Source organism: Platalea leucorodia, assembly GCF_965183815.1.
Source record: "Platalea leucorodia genome assembly, chromosome: 1".
Lineage (NCBI taxonomy): Eukaryota > Metazoa > Chordata > Aves > Pelecaniformes > Threskiornithidae > Platalea > Platalea leucorodia.
The window spans coordinates 147583455-147605800 of NC_138823.1; the positions used below are offsets into that span (position 1 = coordinate 147583455).

The 22346-nt window shown below is 38.1% G+C and overlaps 1 protein-coding gene across 1 annotated transcript in view; it reads left to right on the forward strand.

Moving 5' to 3' along the window:
* Nucleotides 1–22346, forward strand: part of PLXDC2 (plexin domain containing 2) — a gene marked incomplete at its 5' end in the record, with an annotated part of 277865 nt that overhangs the window by 183951 nt on the left and 71568 nt on the right. The window contains one exon of the mRNA XM_082309994.1: nucleotides 19466–19588. Coding sequence (XP_082166120.1) covers nucleotides 19466–19588 — 123 coding nt within the window. The remainder of the gene's footprint in view (nucleotides 1–19465; nucleotides 19589–22346) is intronic.

Below are 22346 nucleotides of genomic sequence, written 5' to 3' on the forward strand. Positions count from 1 at the left end.
AATGAGGAAGTGTGAGTCTAGTCTTGGAGGCAAAAAGACTGTGGCATGAAGATCATTAGTGTCAGATTGGTGACAACCCCTTTCAAGGTTATAAACACATAGTGGGCTTTTATTTTGGTGTAAGCCAAGGGTCTCGTGCCAGCCAGCCATACTGTACACAAAGGGAAGGCAATCCTGTTCTGTGATGGGGATTTCAAGGCAGTTTCCCCAAGACAGTAAGAAGGGGAAAAGTTTCACTTCTGATACCAACCATCATTTCAGCAAACAGCTTCAAAGAAAGCAATGAGCCATGGTGCTCTGGTGACTGCTATTTGGATTTGGGCACTGCCAGAGCAGTCCTGTTTCAGCCTTTCCCTCGGGCAGCTGCAGAAGGAAGAAGAGCAGCAACATCATGGATCTGTACATAGTTGCACTCATATTGTGGTATACCTGTACCAAGCTTTCTTGCATTAGGAACTTCGCTGGTCTTGGTTGTCATCTTACATTATTTGCTTGAGCACACACAGATGGAATCAATGTAAGTCACACCAATCACATTGGCAGAAATCTTCAGCAGTGATTTTTTTGCCCATTCTGCATAATGCTGGAGTTTGTGAGAAGAGTAACAAGCTGTAGTTAAAGCTCATCTGCAAATAGAGGAAGATGAGCAGTGAAGAGAGAATTTAGGGACAGAAATATGAATGTTCTTGAAAATCCCTGTTGCACTTGCCTCTTATGCAGTGTTTCAGGAGACAGAAGAGAGTTGATGTGACCATTTGGAAACTGCCTTTCCCTGAGCCAGATGTCTTAGTGCCAAAGAGGCCACAAGCACCGGTGTAGTTCAGGAGATGATATCTGTCAGCCCTCTAGTCCAGTATTATCACTGAGTAATAGATATGGAGGTGATCACAGTGCGTTTGACTTGATTGCTTTCTCAGTGTGTTGGTCCTGTTGATCGGACGTGTCCCAACCATTATCTGCGCTGCCAAGAAAAAATATTATTTTATCACATTGTATGCCAGTGTAAATCACACTCAAAGTTTTCCTTCTGTCACTTTGATTGATGTAGGAAGTTGCATGGCATCCTTATCTTCCACAACTCCTTCCTGACTGATACTGTACAAGAAAGTCTGGATGCCCATGATGCTAGGTCTGTTAAGATCAACAAAGTCACTGTGCTGCTCTTGATCATTTGAGGTGTTGACTTCCTCATCAGCAGTCCCTGAGCTCAGAAAGCTGTGCTCTGGCAATGTCAGGAATCACTAAAACTTCACTACTTGCTGCTGTAGTGATTAACCTATGTCAGCAGAGTACAGATGAACCTGGGTCTGACCCCTTATCAGGATCCTGTTTTTCTGAAGTGTCTTATATAATGTTTGCATGATTAAAAGGGAACAGATAGTACCAGGATTGCACTACCCTTTGTATTTACATTTCCAGATGAATCAAATCTCTGGGGGGCCTTTACATAGACTCAGTTACAAAATCTTGGTTACTCCTAGCTATGACTTGCACTGCATATACGCATGGTATAACTAGTAATAGAGGCTACAAGCTGGTTCCTCCTTGCTTCATTTTACCAAACGTATTTCTGGTCACAACAAATCATGATTGTTTTTATGTATTTGTATGTCCACAGTGAATTTTAAAAAATTGTAACCATCAAGTATTGGCCCAATAAGCCAGAGAGAGTATCTAGGGAAGATGTAAAATAACTACATCCAGATGAGCGGGTTCCCAGGCTAGGGACTCTTCTGGGGAAAGACCTAGGTCATGTTATGCACTACAATTCTTATAAAAGCCCTCATGGCATGACAGATGCAGAGGCACAAACTCTTTGGTCCATGATGGGGCAAGGGAGCTGAGGCTCAGTGTAACTGGCGTTGGAGGGGAGAATCTCCTGGTCCAGTGGTGGTCCACTAAGTCCTGTGACTTTTGCAGAACAGCCAGGTGTGGAAGAGGCCCTGGGTACTTGGTTACCATCCCCCATCTGCTGAATCCTCTTTAAGCTACTCTCAAGCCTTTGCTCTAAAGTTTTGCCTAATATACCAGGGCTTCTTCCATGTTTTTTCCCCAGGATGTAAGAACACTACCTGGAGGTCTGGGATCAGAAAATTTGTCCGCAGAATTTTTACTTCAGCATATCTCCTGGTAATATCCAGACGTCTCACCACTCTCACAGCTCTGGCTTTTCTTTCAAGAGGCAGAAAACTTTTGTGCCTTTCTGTCCCTTAGGTTGATTGATACAGCTACTCATGGCTTCAATCTGCTCCTCAACTCGCTTATCTGTATAGAGAGCCTGGCTCTCCACTGCAGTCACATCTACTTTTCCCAATCTTATTATTGTCTTCAGCGCATGCATTGTTTATCAACCCTATGATAAGAGCCAAACTGCCTTCTCTCAGAAACTACCACAAAGTGTCCATGCTCTGAAAGTGATTACAATTCCAGATAAGAAGCAACTGAATACACCCTGTGCAGACGCAGAGAGCAGATGAAGTGAAATCTGTATCAGTGTTTTAAGCTATCCCAGCAAGAAGTGTTTACAAGGATTCAAATGAACACCAACTTTACAAACCACTCCTGCTCAAAGTTGTAGCCAAAGGCCAACATTGTGGTTTTAGTTTCCTCTGAAGAAGTTGGTTACATATGCCCAAACCACCCCTCTTTTCTTCTTTTTCTGTCCCCATCACATTCAAGCACAAAATAAGAACATTTCTAGGTGTTCCTATCTACATTTGTATTTAATTCTCATGTATTAGTTTCCCATGCTAAAGAAATCATTGCAGTCCCATCAGACCAAAAACATCCAAGAGAGAATTGCTGAATGCTCTGCAATGACCTTGAAGGGCAGTGGTCTGTGGCTTTTAAACACAGGTAGTCCAGATGTTGCTGGACAGCATGGTGTCGTGTAATGCTGAGGACTGACCATTGCAACTGAGTTCCCAAAACAAAGAGGATGGACACCCAGTTGTGTGAGCAGATTTTCAAAGAATGAATAGTACTGATGTTCAGCTTTGTAAATGTTCTTTGTTGTCTAAGTGCCCCAAAGAGTATACTCAGGGTGGACATTTGAAATCTTCTCCTGCTGCCTTGTTCTTAATTTCTTGACAAAGATCATCAGATCCTGTGGTGGAAAAAAGCATTATTTATTCTTCTCTGTTAAGAAATAACGGTATATGCGCCTTACCAAATGAGATCATGTCCTCTAAACAAATAATTATGTTACTCGAAGAAGGTATATTTTAGAATGTACTCAGTTAGCTTTTTCTATCACTTGGTTCGCTATTTTGTTTTGATCACTGAAATCTGACGTATCGGTAAATATGGCTTCAATTTCTGTATATGATTTGACAAAATTGATCTTTTTTTAAATATTCTCTATTTTATGCAATAAGTCAATTCTTGCTATCATGAGAATAGCTATGGCTGTAAACAGATATATATAATACATATTCTAATATTGCTGTGCACAGGACAAATAAATAACAATATTACAAATAAACCTTTTAAACTTCCATCTGAGAGAGCAATGGTGACACCCAGTAGTACGAGTTGTGTGGGAAAAATTATTTTCAGAAACTGATATTGCAAAGTCAAGAGGCAGTTTGCTCAAGAAACATGAGGAACTGCTAGTCTGTTGTAGTATCTGCATGATCTTATCCTGCTATTTTTTTTTCTCCTTGTAAGCTTTGCTAATATCAGTCTGAGGGAGTAAATTTCAGGGGTTGCACCTCCAAGCTGTTGCTTTTTGCCACTCATTATTGCTGAGTGTGCTGCAATGTGTGCAGCACCACCCTGTTGTTTTGAGCCACTTGGAGGTGATATTCATATCTGCCTCCTTGCCTGGCCTACAGTCTTTTAAATCTAGTCCACAGCCCTCTTGCTCAATCTCCAACTCACTGAAACGCTGGCTTATTTTCTGATTGTCATGTTATGACTTGGTGTGGCGTGCAGGAAAGACAATTCATTTCACCATAGTCATGAATGTGTTGCCATACTGATGACAACTTGTGAAAGTAGCAGCTTTTGGGGTATAAAATTTGGACAAGGGTAAAAGTAATAATGAGTTCCCTAATGAAGCTATGGCAGCCATGACAGCAGCCAGAAGGATGCCAGGCCATATGTCTATACACTTTCAAGGGAAATCAATAGAACCTGCATTTTTTTTGTACAAGCTGAATGAAGTAAAAAAATTCATAGGTTCTCCATTTTTCCCCTGCTGCCATTCATGACCTCCAACAATGAAAACAACTGTGAGTGCAGGTGGTACCTGAAAGCAGTTTTGTTCCTGCATCTGCCTGTGCACGCTTCCTGAATTTAATCTTTCAGGAACTTCATTTCTTAAAAAAATAACAGAATGTGAACAAGACTATGTTTTGCCTTCTGAGATTTCATGGGAGGAAAGATTTCCTTCTTGCATCTTGGTGGTTTAATCTATACTCTCCATTTTGTTATTCGTTCAAAAGGAAGTGGGTAAAATGCTCATGGAAAAAACTGTCACCAGTCTTCTATAGCTGTCATCTGATGGGAAGAGCAGCCTATTGTGTCTCATGTAGCACACAGACATTTTCCACCACAGCATGATGAAATGGCCTTATCCTCATTACAGCTAGTGTCTGTCTAAGGCTTCATACATTAAGAGTAGTCTTCTAGATTTCCTTCCATAACTTTTTTCTTTTGGATGGGTGATGAGTCATGAGGCTACAGTTATGCTTCACCAGCTCCTAATGTTGAAAGGAATGAGTATGTTTTCTTTGGACAGAACCTAAATGGCTTTTTCTTGGCAAATATCATCCAGCCACATGTGATGATTACTTTTAGTAAGTCTAAACATAATTATGTTGTAACCTACCCTTTGGTTTAGGAGGCAGGGATCACTGTTTATGTACCCTATAATTACATGGTATTTACCACAGATACCCTATTGCTGCTTGTAACTCACTATATGATTAAATGGTCGACATTTATCATCAGAGTGAAGTGTGTATTGCATGATACATCTTCCATAAAGTAGAATAATATTGTAACTTAAGTTCTCAGTCCTTTTTAAGTTAATTTTTGGTCTAGCTTAGTCTAAAGGCATTTTCTGTTTACTTCTTATGATTCTTCCTCATATTTAAGCTCATCAGGTAATTGTTGGAAGACTTATACAAAACATTTGCAATCTGGGTCATTCAATCAGAGTTTTTTTCAGATCATGTAGCATGACATACTGAATTTATGAAAGGTGACCCTTCCAGTCATTTGTAAATGTCTGAAAGACATGAACCACATGTGTTTTCATATGTATTATACTGAGGCATAGAAACGCAAACCCAGTTTACGCTTGTGTTAGCACACACTCTCTTATGCTTCAAGGCATCGGAATAGAATTTACTCATTAAAGGCATCTGCCTAGCAGGGCTAACGCTAGTGTAGAATAAAGTGTCCAGAGATCCACAGACAGGCTGCTTGTCACAGCATGTGCATCCCACTGGTGACTTTACACTTCAACCTGTTAAAAATTTACTGACAAATAGAGCCATGAGACTCGGCAGAACTGTATTTACTAAAGGGATTTGCAGTGATTGCAGGCAAATGAGCTTCCTACTGTTGACTTTTTATGCCTATGACAGATGAACTCTGAACAGCACAGCTACATGCCACCAACTGCCCGGCCATGGCCCATTTCCACACTCTGACTGTATAGAACAGATGGGTTATTACAGGTCTGAAGTCTTTAGAGGGAAGGATTAATGCCCTTGTGCTCCTAAACCTCTGCATGCACAAATTCAACATAGGCTCACCCCTGCCGAGTTTCTTTTTCTTTAAGGGGCAACCCACCCTTTAAAAACATGATTTGAATTGGAACCAAAGATTTTTCCTTTTTTTCTTTTTATGACCATAAGAGAAATCATTTCACTCTTCCATTTAGAGCCCTTATTCACACACACAAATGCTATTTTTAAAGTTACAACCATACTGCTGTTACTTTTACTGTAGTCTTTGTGTTCAAAGTAGAGGCTAGTAAGCTTCCCAGGGCAGAAGTTTGTCATCAACTGGTTCAAACTGGTATTGAATATTTTTTTTTTCTATTCATTCTTTTTGATCAGATTATTAAAACCTTACTCTTGCTGGAACTGTGATACAGCACAGGTCCTGTCCTAACAGGAAGATACAGAAAAGCTTTTTCTCTGGTTAAAAGAATTAATCTGAAGAGAGAGCATAATTACCCAGTTTGACACTACAGATTTTCCTGACACCTTTATGGGACCGTTGTTAAGATAGTTTCTTTGAGAGAAAATTTCATCTTTCTGCTTCTGAGTGAATATCTTTCTATATTAACTGACACTGAGAAAGACCCTTTGCTCTTCCCATCCCCATTGCATATTACTAAGTTGTATATGAATATCCATATTTCTCATTAAGTTGTTTTGTATTGAAATTCTGTAAAAACTTAAATATAATAAAATGACTCTTTATTCAGGCAATATTTGCCTTTATCAAAGGGAAATCAGTCCATTTCCCCACCTGTTTGCAGAAGTTTTGTTTGTGTGCTTTGAAATATAGATGAATACAGTGCTTTCGTGTAACGTAATTTGCTTTAACGTAAACTAATGCAGCAGAAGAGAGGAAACACAGGGGAATTACTGATGATACCAGAGCTAATGTGACTTCATTCCCAAACTCTAAACACTGAGATTAATATATTCTAGTTTTTCACCATTAGATTTTTGCCTGTTCTCTCTTTTGTTCTGCTTGTGTTGCTCTAAGCCAGATGTTTTCATAGATTCACTCCACAACTGAGGGGGGTGGCCCAAAGTGATAGTGAGGTAATGAGTGGAGAAAGGAGGCAAAGAAAGGACGAGCCCAAAATTGGCGGCTTCAACGTCAGTGTACGGTGTGTCTGTTACAATTCTGGTTGAGCGTTGGTTTCCCTGCTTGCTGTCTGTTCCTCTTCAGCTCACTAGCGCTTCCCCACCATCCCGCCCATGCAGTCTTTGTCTAGTGCAGTAAGAGTTAGACCAGCAAATTGATCTTGGTCAAAAATGTTTTTTTAGTTTGGGTTGGGTTTTATTTGGTTTTGACCCAGGGCAGAGATTCCTCATCCAAAGCGTTACCCCCCAGTAGTTCACAAAGCAGGGAAATAAATTGTCCAGTGAGGTCTGATGAATGGTGTATCCAGTTCTGCTCATCAGGGTGAAGTCACGGAAAGGGGCAGAGCTGTCTGCTTTTCCCTTACAATAGCTGCATTAGAGGGGCCCTCTCAGGGGGGATGCAGAGTTGAACTAGAAACCGGGGTAATATGCTTATGTATGCCCAACCTTTGAGAAACATGTGAACAAGAACCTCTTTCTGAATACACATGCATGACCTTGCTTCCCTGAAGCCCAAGTTGCACATGAACACCTACTAGCTTCTGTCTTGTTTTGAGCTGTATGTTCACTGCTGACTAGTCCTGCTTGAGGCTAACCCATGCTGCCGCCCCTCTGAACTCCGTGTCCAGCACAAACAAATGTGGTGGGCAAACAAGGAACTGGAGAGCATGTAGCTATGGCAGGATGTTGGCAGTAGAAGAACACAGAGCTAAATTCCCTTCTGAAAAACTTCCTGCTAACATAAAAAACTTCTTCATGCCATGCTATTTCAGTGTTAATTTTTATGTGTATAGGTGAAATGTAATTTAATGGCTTCTCTGAAACTTCTCTAATGATATATGCTAGCCTCTTCAGTCTTTCCTGACATGCTCTTGGATGTTGTTTTACATGGATAGATGTGAATACTATATACATAGGATTAGCTCTAGTAGTTTAGCAAGGATTAATAGAAGTAATATAATAGCACTATATAATGGGTGTGGATTTAATCTAATACCTAATAATCCCAAATTTATATTTCAAATAGCACTGATTTACTACAGTAGAAAACACACATTCAGCAGTTTCCTTCTGTTATGCATAAACTTTAAGCAGACTTTTTAAAATTTAAAAAATAATATTTTCCTCTTCTGTAACATTGTTTTCTTTTTGTTGCAAAATTTTTTTTGATGGCATTCAGCACTTTTCTAAACTCTCTTATTCTTTTTCTTACGGAATTTTTTGAAACTTTGGAGAATAATGATTTCATCATAAACTGAAAGTCTTTCATTTTTCATTAAATTCACATGATTCATGTGATTCACATTTCATGTTATTTGTTCAGGTAAGAACTAACTTTAAAATTTACAAAGAAGAGGAGAATAAACAGGGCAAGCAGCAAAGCTTACGATAGTTATTTTTATTAGGCTCTGTGGCAATATAGGAAGAGAGAGACACAGCAGTAAAAGAAAAAAAAATCTGCGTTGACATTACAACAATTTGATTCAAAGATGAACCATTTTTTATTTAATGTTTTCAAACATTAAAAGACCATTTTCCTCAGTTCCATCCAAACTTTTTCACTGATGACAAGAGCTGTTCAGGCATGAGGATATTTTACCCAACCAGTGGAAGGGACATTTATATCAGAAATAGACTGCAAAATTAGATTTCCCCCCAACAGCTCTATTCAAAAGCCTCATCCTAGGACTTAGCAGTGCCAAGGTTACTGCAATAACACAGCTGCTAAGATATTCGGCCCAAGCAAGATAATCCTCCCGCCAGCCTCTCTTCTCTGGTTCCGGCCTGTCTAGGAACCGCGCTGGTCTTTGTTTGGCTGGAGCTGAGAGGCACTTGGGAGCTATCGCATGGCGGTATCTCACCGAGTAGATACTGTATTTCATGTCTCTGTCCAAGAATTTTCTCTTGGGAAGTGTGTGCCTGATCAGACAGGAACTGATACAAGTCATTAGACTCTAAATAACCTTTGGGTTTGTTTCTCCTGAACTTGAGAGCATTCACAATTTGGAGTCATTAAAAGTTACAATTAAATTTGCAAGCTGTTTGCAGTCCATGACGGTGTCCTTACTTAAAAGTGCTTCTCTTGCTCCTTTACTCTTTTTAGTGATATCTAACAACCTTCTTACAAGGGATGTCTTGTGGCACGTCAGAAGAAAAACCTCTACTGGAAGAGTTTCATGATACATAATCCCCTAAACGCCTTTGCTGAATTGAATAGGATATTCATCAGAATGGGTTACATTCCACCAGCTCATATACTTTTCACAACAGCCATGAGTACCAAGGAAACTACAGCAAGCTGGGAAACTTATTGGCATTTACTCAATGACATACATTACACGTTCTCAATCTTTCCAGATAATGCTTTCAGTATTAACAAAGCAGCATGAAAAATAATGGTGAAAAACTAGTCTTCAGGCCTTTAAATATCTACATACAATAACACAGATGTACAGCCAAGAGTATGAGGATTCTGGCTAGCTTTTCTTTTTTCTCTCATGCACAGACACACAAGAAGTCCTTATAAGGTTACACAATTCTGAAACGGTGTTATACTTATGCCTTCTAGAGTTTAGCTTTCAGATAGCCCACTTTTCAGGCCAAAAGAAGAAATGGGTTGGTGCATTCAAACTAGTCAAGCAAAAACAAAGCCAAAAAATACAGATAATCTGTCTCTAATTCATTTTCCCCAGAAGGCTGAAAAAAATTATAAAACAGCATGAGAGATTGGTTCATTTTTACACTGATCTTGAAAGCCCATTAAGGTATTTAACTTTCATGGATTGTCTGAGGGATCTGGAGTTGCTGTTATCCTTTTGTTTAATTACACTGTAATCTTCATGCAATTACAGTGATGATAACATTCTTCCACAGACATAACAATAAATTAGCCATCTGGGGATAAATGACATTACTTAAAGCTAACTTCAGTGAAGTATCAAAGAAATATTAATATGGCTATATAGGACAGTGTTTGAAAGTAAATAACATTACGTGTTTCTCGAATTCAGCATTCTAATATATTTTAGGGGCTTAATAGCATAACATATTCTTGAATTTGCTTCATCATGAAATGGTTGGTGGAGAAATATCAGAAAAAGCACAGGGAAAACACATTTTAGCATAGTTGAAAAATATACAGTGCAGAGTTTTGTGGGCTATGCTTTACACACCTATGCAATATTTGTTAGCTTCACCAAACAAATATGTGAGCAACACTAATCCCGATATATTTTATTTCCCCTATGACACATCTTGCCATTTTTCCATTGAATGTAAAATTGTCTTTTGAGTCCTTTTGTAGTTTAATTCCAGAAATGAGAATAGCTTCATCAGGATTTTACTGTTACTGCTGAAGAGAAAAAAAGAATGTAAGATGAAAATGAGTGGTATATCAGAAACAGCGAGATGGAGAACAAGAAACATCCTGAAAATAAAATGCAAGTCAAAATTTTGAAGCTGTTTTCAGCAGCTCCAATTAAAATAATAACAAAAAAATAGCATCCTACTGGGCTTTAAACCAAAGAGAAAAATTGCAGCTCTGACCTTTCCCAACTGAGGTATCAGATATGATCATAAATTGATGAAGAATATTTTGAAAATATACTTTGAAATGGAAAAAACATACGACAACTTTACAGACAGGGAGAGAATTTTACCAGTTGATAAAGCTCAAATACCATTTTCCTGGTTAGGGAGCTGGTCTTCTTATTCTTAATTCATTTCTATGATGTCGGTTATAATTGTACTAAGGTAAATTAAATAAAAGAGTGGAATTAAACTGATGTAATAACTATTTCAAGAATATGTTTATACTGTGTCAGTCCAAACAAATGTCTTCTAATGAGAAGGTGCATATGAAGTAGTAATGTTTTATCACCCTGGAGAAGAGTAGCTGCAACAAAAGGGCTGAATCTTTCCCTAATGCTTAGAACAATTATATTTATTAAAAAGAAAGAGACAAGCAGGAAGAGGTGTTAACATGTGTGGAAGAGTCTTTTATAGGAGGAGTCTAGTTTCTATAGCCTCACTTATATGTGGCACAAAGCATAATTTATTCTTTTGTTTGAACAGAGCAGAGGTTTTAGTAAATGAGTTGTTTTGTGTGCTGCAATTGAAATCAGTTTTCTTGAATGACTAATGAATAAAAGGATGTCAGGGTTTTATTAGGTGCTAATTTTTAATAAAGCTTTGTTTACAAAAATCTTTTAGAAGTGAATGACTGCATGAGAACCAGTTGCTTAAACGATGGCGTTTTCCAGTGGTAGAACAATTTGGAATTCTCTAACACTTTGAAAACACAAACGCATATCTTCTTGAGTTATGCTCATGTTCTCTATCTTATACGGATCTCAGCTGATAGTTATAAGTGCCTAAGTAACAACATTCCTAAAAATTTCTGTCCTTCCTACTGGGAAAACCTTGGTTGTTTATTCTGAAGGCAGACGAGGCCATAGCTCTCAGAAATGGTAGCTGTGTTGTCCACCATCTTACTACAGAAAAAGTGCATTAAGGAATATCTGTTCACATCGTGAAAGATTTTAATGGTTTGACTTTTGGTTTGGGGGTTTCTTTTTGTAGGTGCATATTAGTATGTGGCTGGCAAATAAAAGATCTTAGATGGGATGTCTGTGAGCTCAGTCCCCTGAGCTGGGCTCACTAATAGGTCTAAACCAAGGTATTGGAGTGATTTGAGCAAGGGAGCGTATGAGAGAGTGCACACAGCATGGGATGGCCCTGAGGGCTGAGGCTGCAGTTCCATTCCTGCCTTGGCAAAGCCATTGATATACTCCAGTAATCTTTACAGAGGATGCAGATATGTTTCACTAGGTCTTATTTCACTATCTAAATCTGGGCTTCCTAGCTACAAATAGCGACAAACTATACTCTGATTTCCCTATTTAATTTATTTGCAGGTTTCTATTTACAAACGGGAATATCCAGAAATTGCTGAAATTGTCTTTAAGGCTAATCTCATGCAGATACGCTGAGATGTTTCTGGGTAGAATTAAATACAATAATATTTGTCTCAGAATGTGCTAAGTCTGAGAATTATTTTAATTTTTGAAATTACTATTAGAACTTCAGTCTTACAGGATGTTTATATAAATTCTCATGTCCTACTTCTCAGTCCCTATCGCTGGTCTATTTTTCCTACTGTTGTGGCAAATAGTAATTTAACAAGAGAAACGAATGCAGCTTTTTGTGTTACCAATGATCATAGCGAGTTGGAGAACTCAGAGGAGGAATTTTTGATTCACTTTCCAAATTTTTTTCTTTGGCAAGACAGTATCTCTGGCAGCTGGAGACATCAAGAGAGCATATGAATCAATTTTAGGATGTGAGGGGTTTTTACCCCCCATTAAGTGGTAAGAAGCTTATCTTTGTCCTAGTCAGTGGTGCTGAACTGTTCTTGAGAGAAACCAGGCATTAAACACTTTTTTGGCCCCACAGTTGCTTATGGTGGGTTTTTTTAAACAAGCCCAAGGTAAGTCTCTTATCATTTCTCTCCTACTATCTTCTTCATCAGGGGTGGGAAGTAGATCCTCAGATGAGGTAGATAACATATCCCATTTTATGTCAGTCTTTCAACAATATATAATTGCTAGGTTGGTGGTAAAGTTGTGAAAATTGTAGTAAATCTTAGTCTGTACAGTCCTGTACTTGTGCTGACTCTAGTTTCCACCAAAAATGGGCAGTGCGCTGCGTCTAAGATGGTAAAGACGAAATAGAAGCACTGCTACCCATTGAAGTAGCTTTGGGATCATATGAGATACCACCAAATGCCCCAGGGCAGATCCTTTCAGAAGGCTTTGATTATGCTAAGACCAAAAGAGAAGCAGCCAGAGAGCCAGGAAGCTCCTGCCAGTTCCTCTGCAGTTTTCTCTCTTGGCTGCACAAACAGTTTTCAGAGTGTTTTGGAGGAAAACGAGCAGCAGAAGTCATATGTACTCTCACCCTGCTTAAGTCAGAAAAAGAATAGGGAGAAATGATAGAAATGATTCCTCTATGCAACAAGACATTTCAGGGTGTGTGTAAGGGTGTGTTGTTACATCTTTACAAAGCTTGTTGCATATGTGAACATACAAGCTGAAATCAAGGCTTTCCCTTGGGTGATCTGGGTTGGAGCCTACCCTTAGGGAAACCACTTTCCTCTGGTTCTGTTTTTCGGAAGCTGCTCTGCTATTTCCCCTCTAGTTTATATGCTGCAAGGGCGCTCGAGTAAACCCGCACTGAACTGTGCACTCGAATGGCAGCTCTGCCTTTGCCCAGTGACAGTCTCTCTCATGCAAAACCTTTCATTGTTCAGCCACTGCTGGCAGGCAGTTCCTTTTCCAGCTTGTTGTATTACTAAGGGATTTAACATATGGTTTTACTTAACATTAGCTGCCTGATAAGAAAATGAACTTTTTTTTTTTTTTAAGCAGTCTTATTTCTTTCTACATTTAATATTTTGTATGAGATGGTTAGATTTGTTCTTTGTTTTGAGCTCCAGGTTCTTGTACTACTCCGTTCGTTTGGTTTTTTTTTTTTTTTAATGCATACTTTTTCATTTGGTCTTAAATTCCAAGTATCATCTTTTCACTTCTCTGATCTGGAAGCTGTCTCAAGAAAAATGTATGTCATGTGTCTTTTGCTTCCCTATGAGTCAACATCTTCAGGCACATAGTAAGGCAGAAAAAGCCTTCTCTGGGGACTCCCTGACACACTTCAGATAATGTCAACTGATGTGGAAGGGGAGCAGTTACCTTTAAAATACATCAGGCTTTGTAGATTATAAAAGCAATATTGATGCCTGTATCTGAAACATGAATGCTACTGTACAAAAGGTACATGAGCCAACTTGTACCATGATGGCAAAACCACCTGATAAATAGAGTTGGTTTATGGAGCTTCGGTGAACTTACTTGCCATTCAGTCAAGCTCTCAAATTCTTCAGAACTATGAAAAGAAGGGGAAGATAATTATAGGGCTTTTTTGAGGCCTGTGTCAAACTGCTTATTGGCAGCTATACAAAGTGGTTTTGAGCATTCCTATTCTTGTCAAATGCATTGTTTGGTATTTCAGGTTGAAAGAAGTATTTTTTCAGGTGTTTATTTGCAATAAAGATCGTTTTGGAGAATGAGCAAAATTCTATATGCTTTTTATGAAAGCAATGTCATGGCTACTAGAAGGAGTAATTCCACATCAACTTATTTCATTGCTGTTATTTAGCACCATTAATTTTTTTATTTTTCAGCTGACACAATGATTCTTTTTCTCTAGATAATTTTCTTTTTGCCAGAACATTTTTCCCTTTTTAGAAGATGAAAGGTATTATACAGTGGGAGCGACCTGACCTGGGCAAGAGCTAGCAATTGCTGAGGGTAAGACTGGCACATTAAGTGCTCTGTTTCAGCTGCAAATTTCCACCTATCTTCTACTAGAAAATCAGTAATCTAAAAATAGAAAATACTCTTAACAAGATACTAGAAATTCCAGTCATTCAGATAAATAACGTTATTGTTGCATATTAGGTAAAATAGTCGATATATATAAGACAACAGTCTTAGGTTGTATTAGGGGTCTGTGGCAAGGTTTTGGTAGTGGGGTGGCTGCCTCTATAGAAGGAGGTGATGGCCTGCCCTGTGTCAGACAGAGACAGATCCAGCTGGCTCCAGTGGACCCACTGCAGGACACAGCTGAGCCCATCAGCCAAGCTCGTGGCACCTCTGGGAAAACGTATTTAAGAAAGGGTAAAAAATGTTACACAGCAGTGTCAAGAGTGAGGGAAAAACTGTGAGAAACAACCCTGTGAACACCAAGGTGAGAGAAGGAGGGGGAGGAGGTTGTCCAGGCACCAAAGCACCCGTGGAGACCAGGCTGGAGCAGGTATTTCCCTGCAGCCCATGGAAGAGCCCACGCTGCATCTTGTGGAGGACCCCACACTGGAAATGTGGAAATGTCCTGAAGGAATCATGGCCCATGGAGGACCCATGCTGGAGCAGGTTTATCCTGAAGGACTGCAACCAGTGGGAAGGACCTACACTGGAGCAGCGAAAAATGTGAAGAGGATGGAGCGACAGACATGAAGTGTTATGAACTGACTGCAACCCACATTCCCTGTCCTCCTGTGCTGCTCAGTGGGGAGGAGGAGATAGAGGGGTTAGGAACGAAAGAATGACATTGAGCCTAGGAAAAAGGGAGGGGTGGGGGGAAGATGTTTTAATTTGTCTTTGTTTCTCACTATCCAAACCTATTTTATCTCTCAATTAATTAAATTAATTTTCCCTAAGTCAATTCTGTTTTGCCCATGACAGTAATTAGCAGGTGTTCTCCCTGTCTATATCTGGACCCACAAGGTTTTTTGTCTTATTTTGTCCCCCTGTCCTGTTGAGGAAGGGGAGTGAGAGAGAAGCTGGGTGGGCATGTGGCAGCTGGCAAAGGTCAACCCACCACATAGGTAAAGGCTGAACTGTCATAATAGCTTTGAAGAAGTACTGAGCACCTAAAATATATATTCTCAAAATGGAGCCTACTCATCACAAGCACACAGAAGTATAATTCATTTATACCCTGTATTCAGTATGATGCTTTTAAGATATGACCAGTTGTTTCAGATATTTAAAAATAAGTCACACACATGAAATGATAATCTAAAGTAGGTTTTGTTCTAATTCAGCTAAGTGCTAAAGTGCAAAAATAGTTTATCATAATGTCACAAATATAAAATCAGGCTCAGGTTTATGTAACTTGTTCATGCAGGGCCTTAGAAGGGAGAAGATAGTTATGAACCTAGATGTTTCATTTTTATGTTGTCTGCATATCCTATATCCTATCATATCTTTATAGGCGCACAATAGCAACTTCAAAGGACTCATTGCCTGTGCTGCTTTGAACCTGTATTCTGTTATTCTGCACACTTGGCAAACACTGTCAAAAGATTTTGTAAGTGGTACTGAGTTTGTGCACAGCTAGGAGTAGAAAAAAGAAACCACAGAAAGCTTATATACGGATTGTTGTAATCTTGTATGTTAAATCTTATATGTAAATCTAATATGTTAAAATGCAACAGATATGGAGCATATTTTGGAATGGATAAATTCAGATGTAAAATGCATTTTTAAATCAAGTCAGGGTCCTGCATCAAGTGGAAGTGTGCTTTCATATTTAAGTGGTTATATATATATAGACATATATAGTTTTCCCATCTGTTTGTGTGAGTATGCATTTGTACACTATGAGGACTAGGAGCATACTCTCCTTAATTTACAAGTGGCTTTAGTATTAGTTCATCCTTAATTTAGTTAGATTTATGTATACATATAAAACTTACAAAATGCTGAGCACTCTTTCCTATTTTTCTTCATTCCAGTATTTAGGAGCATATTACTCTTCTAGGTATAGTACTTGTGGAGAGTTTTGGAACAGACCTCTACCAACCCGTCCCACAAAGGAAAGAGTAAGTGGTTCAGGAAATTGCAGGTCTGGAAAATTCTTCCTTGACTAAATGAATCAACCATGGGCATTTACCACTGTCAGAAAATTAGGTCACAGATAGTATAAGCCAATTTTCTGCGGAAGTCCATTCAGGAATAAGTTAATTTTACATTTTCTGCTTTCTTTAAGTTAAAGTGGCAATGCTAAAATATCCATGCTCAACAGTGGCTTCAGCCTTTGAATCTCTGGGATGATTTGAAATGACTTTGTATTTCTTTTCAAGTTGTTCCAATGCATGACTGGCGTTCTCATTAGAATGATCTTCATGCAAGGCCTCCCTGCTTCCCAGCTATCATCCACCTCCTGCTTTCGATTTTTGTCTAAAGTAAAGCTGCATCCAGCAAACACTTGGAAATACGCTCTGTGGTTACTAATTACCTGGACTGATCTACTTAGTTATGTGTTCCAGCACAATTAAGTCCTTTCTTTTCCTATTGTATCTGCCTCATTATTAGTTATAATGGTGACATTTATACTGTAAATGGGATGAAAGCATGAAAGGGGAACTGTGTGTAAAGATAGGACCATTGTGCAAGGGATGAATAAGTACTGAAGAATTAAGGCTAATTGTAATACATGAATATGGATTGAAAGGTTTTGTTTATATTGTCTTCAAAATATTTTTGAGGAATGGTTTCAAAGTTATAGCCCTACCTAAGACTGTGTTAAAATATGTGTGCGCATGACCATAGGGCTCATAAGCGGCACAAATATTCTACGAAATGGTATGTATTTAAAATGTTTCAGCATGATGGAATACTTCTCAAGGCAATGACATTTTAGAAGCAGACAGCAATAAATAGGAAATAATGAAAATGCATTTCAGGGACTATACTGACTAGACTGTTGACTATCCTAAAATCATAAGTAATAGAGTAAAGTTACAGCTACAATTGTGTATTCTGAAAGTTCAGATTTATACATGACTTGTAAATATGTGTGGGCAGATTTATTTTTTTTAATTGGTGTTTCTCTCCCTATCAATTAACAACAGATAAAAGTAGTATTTAGACATTTAACTGAAAGAATATCCCCCTACACACACACACACACACACCCCAAAGACAGTTGTAGTTTAGTCCTAAGAATTAATTTAGTAGTTAGGAGGTGTCCAGATATTGAAATACGGTATCATTTGAATACATAGGTGTGTTTTAAATGAAGCAAAGGCAGCTAGGTTCCTAGCTCACCCCTTTGTCAATGCCAAATGTTTCCAACTTAATTTTTTGTTGTACTTTCTCCACACTTCGCTTTTTCTTAGGTCTCCTATCACCTCCACTTGAGTTGACTTCATGGTACTTGACCTTAAGTGCTATCAGCCATGCAGGAAAATTATTCCAAAGAACCACCTTTTTTATTTGTTTGTTTATGGCATCTTATGACTTCTAGAACTGGTTCCGTGAACAGTTCACAAGCATTTACCAACATGTTTCAGGGGAGGACAGGAGTGGAAGGATGCCTAAAGCACTCCATAAACTTGTTATTTTTGTCATGCTCGCAGAGATTTCCTATATCATATCAAACAAGCCTTTTAACAAACCTATCTCATCTCACAGTGGTTAGGATGGAGATACTATTGTTAAGAAAGAGGGGTTGCACACTAATAGATTTTTAATATCATATATTAGCTGGAGTTGGCTAGAAAATGATATTTCTACCTTGAGGGTAATGCCAGTTGTTCAGGTTTGTGTTTAGTGGAATTTCACAATCATGTTTTAGGCATAGATTTATATGCTGCTTCATCATGTGTTATATTGCGACGATACTAAATATGAGAAGAAAGGACCTCTTGGGCTTGACAGTAAAAGGGGTTGTGGAGGAAGAGAGACTCTCAATATGACTGAAGAAGGAAAAGAACACACAAACCAGCATAAATACTGTTGCAGTAGATACTACCATTTGCCAGTAAATAACTGAATTTTTGTGAGACATCTTCCAAACAGAATTTTTTCTGTTAGAGAATTTTCAGCCAGCTCTAATATTCTTGTTGTTATTTGGGTGTTTGCTGTTGAAATGCACTTCATTAAATCAATAGAAGGAGAAAAAATAAACACTTCAGCATAAGGCACCATCTGGTAAACACTTTAAGAGGAGAGGTAATATGCAAACTTAGTTTTGAAGATCTATTTGTAGCTCCAATCAACGTAAAGTCTGTCAGTTTTGACCAGCAAGGCAAAAGTTAACAGAAAACTTAAGAAAAGACTCACTCTAGGGCAACGGGAGTTTTTAAGTCAGGCTTTAGGATGGGGCGTCTACAGAAGTTAGTCCCATTAGTCAGTTGACGTGGAGTTGGCAAACCTAAACAATACAGGTTTATTTGTGGACCATTTATTGTTTAAAATGGCAGGGGTTTCCTGCCATTAAAATACACAAAATTTTGCTTTGAAGAAAACTGCATCTTTACAGTATTCACCGTAGATGACTATTCTTCCTTGAAGGAAGAACTCCAGTTCCAAACCAGTAAGAGGTTTTGGGCAAGCACTTCTGATGGAAGAAGCCCACTATTGATCTGAGGAGTACTGTGGATTCAGGGATGAATAGGATAAACTAGTGACACCTGGCACTGCAGAGAATGTAGCAGAAATGCTGCTTGTCTTATAATTATGAAAAAATCCTATCTGTTCCACTCTTCATCTGACTTTTTTTTTTTTTTTAACACTGTCACCTCTTCTTGTGTGAAATAGTCTCTTACTCTGTGTCTCTAGAAATATGAAAAAGGGTTAGACTAACTTTTGAAGAGGTAACAGTTTGCAAAAGCAAAACAAATTGCAGATTTTTGGAAGGGATAGAAAGCACTATGGAATATGCATGGTGGTAAATGGCTCATTTTGATAATGCCATGTATCTGCATTTTGTCCATAACTGGAGTTATTCTTCCTTGAGTTTGCTGTTTTTATTTCTATATGAAAACTTGCTTCTTGAAATAATTGTTCCATTGTTCATCTTGGATCTTGTTCTTCTGGCAGCCATCACAGACATTTTCCTGAAATTTTAGCTCTTACTTAATTCACTATAAAATTGGTGGTGGGATTAATTTCTCTCAGATGACCCTTTAATGCTCTGGCAATGCCTAGTTCAACCTGCCATTCTATTAAGTCTTTTCAGAAGTTACTGAAATGGTCTCAATATTTTTTTTTTTATTGTAGGTTTCATATATACTGGAGAAGTTGTGCATCGAATGCTAACAGCTACACAATATATTGCACCCTTAATGGCAAATTTTGACCCCAGTGTGTCAAGAAATTCAACAGTCAGATACTTTGATAATGGTATGTAGTAGTCATTCATAAATGAATGTGTCTGTGTCTCTTGGCTCTTCATATTTTCCTAAATAACTATTTTTGAAGGAAAAATTGAAGATGTTTTACTTTTTTTTTTTCTTCTTTTTTTTTTTTTTCTAATTACAGGCCGTATAAAGCATGTGGCTAGATATTCATAAACAGTTCTTAATTTAGAACCTGGTTAAAGAGTCATGAATGCTTTTTCCTAACTGGACAGATAACTCCTGGGTGTTAAAGTACATAAACTCAAACTAGCAATGTATTTTATCAGTTTTAAAAGGAAAAATCTGTCTTGTATAAAAGTGCAAGTTCCTGTTACTTCAAAACACATATAGTAAATACCATTTACTCACTAGCTAAGATGAAAATAGCATTTGTGGAATGCAATAGCAAGAATACAGAAGCAGGGCAGGTATAAGGTTAATATACCTGTCAAAGACTAAGTGTCCATGGAGTCACAGGATTGGAATCCAATACACTCATCTACACCACAGGTTCTCAACAGTCCGTTGTACAAAAGAAAGGGTAAAAGGCAAACTGCAGCATTATACTTGAAGTTCTGTGAGATATTTCAAAGGCCTTGAATGCGTGGATATTTGTCTCATGAAGTCAGTTATAATCAATATTTTGAAAACATAACCTATGTGATTAAAAGGCACCTGGTGCCTTACCTCAGGCCTTTAGTGATCAAATATGATGGCAGTGACTGTCTATTCTGAATTTAAAACTCAGAGAGTTTAGTATCATGACTTAATATCATAAGATGTATGATTGTTTTAAATCTTCCTGGATAAGACCGTGCTGTTCTATGTATGGTTATTCATACTGAATTTAAGCATAAATTCTGAACATGTCCAAAAAATATGTCACATTTCCAACCAGGTGTGTTAATTTTTATTCTTTAGATCAGGAATCAAAATGTATCCTATAACCTGTGCACCTAGTCATAACCTTTTGTTTTAATCTAGTCATTATTTGCAGCATTTATTTGTTAAAAATCCAATAAAATAGACTTACATGAGAAAATGCTACTCTTTGCATGGAGAATTTTCAAACAGAAAAAAATATTATTTTCATTTCATAGATTATTTTACATTATGGCCTGAGATTTTTCATCTTTGCTGAAAGAATCTGAGGACTCTGGGAAAGACATTACTAATCTCATTGTATTCCTGACTTCCGGTCTTCATACCAGGTGTATCAGGCTGTATCACATTGCTTTTATGACAAGGTTGAATATTTCTTTGAGAGTTTGGATCCCTCTTCATGTGTAAGTCATGATGATCTTTCAGACACCATGTGCTTTAGGACAAAGAATTTGCTATCATACCCCAAATAAAGAGGAACTGAGCAAATTGTATCCTAGGCTCCTTATTTCTTATTCATCCCTGTTTTATCCCTGTGGGTAAGTGTGCTGCTTTAGAGCGGCATCTGTAGTGAGCAAGCACAGAGTGTGGTGACCCATCAAAGTCTCACTCATGGAGCTAACTGCAAGGAACTTACATACACACGAATCTACACAAAAGCCCTGGGAATGAGAAAACTGTTTTGGAGGCAGCTGATTTCCACTTTAGCTTGAGGTTCTGAGATGCACATAGATCTGATGTACTCAAAGACTCACTATAAGAAGTTCTGGCTATTTTTGCTCCAATAATTTTAAAAGTCACTTTAAATTCCTTTTAAATGAAATTTAATACAATCAAATAAATATTCAGAAAGCAGTTAATGAAAGTGGTCACAGAAGGAAAAATGCACTGTGTGCACAATTAATGAGCACGTACTAGACTCATGAAAGACACATGGGACAATAATGTGGTGTAGTATACACCAAAAATTTGCATGCTCGTAGTTTCATGACATCGCCTGCCAAGATGTGTTAATGAAAGTCACAGCACAGAAGATCTGTGACAAAAAATGTTTCAACAATGTATCAGAAATGCATTGAGCTGAATGTATACTGACCCACCTTGAACACTCCAGGAAGAAATGAAATGAAAGTGCTGTGAATCAAAGCACATAACTCCCATTAGTGCCAAAGAGAGGAGTATGTTGAAGAAGGCATATAAAGACGAAAAAGTCATTTTCAGTAAACACAGTTGTTGTGGTAAGGGTCTTTCAGCCAAGCTGCTTGAATGTGTCTATAACCCTCAACATCTGTAAAACATGCTCACAGGGTATGCAAGTCACTTGGGGTATGTTTTTAGTGTGATAAGTGGATATTCAGCCAGAGAACTCCCATGAATTTTAACAAGCTTCTTGCAACTAAACCTCTGCACACCAGACTCAATATTTACCCCATCTATGAATTCTTAGTGGTTTTAATTTAAACTACATTTATTTATTGCCGACACCTAATATTTTTCAACTTGCAGAATCTCAGCAAGGGCTTGCACCATGCAGAAAAAAATTAATGCTATTTGTATTAATACATAGTTAATGGAAGAATCTAAATTCCTCAAATAATAACTTTTACTAAACAGGCGATGCTATTAGCACTTCACATTTCAAAGTCATCAGGGTACATATATATAGTGTAAAAAAAGCCACTGCAGAGCGGTGGTTGTGGCAGCACACCTGAACTCTTGAGTGCTAGATCCTACCTTTAGTGATTGTTGACTCCTTGTGCAATTCCAAATAGGTTACTTGACCACTCTTGCTTTACCAGACTTTTGTGAGAGTAGTTGAGGTAGTTATTTGTGGAACTGTGGTGTCTACCTTTAAGAGGATTTCAGTTGCAATTTGTATT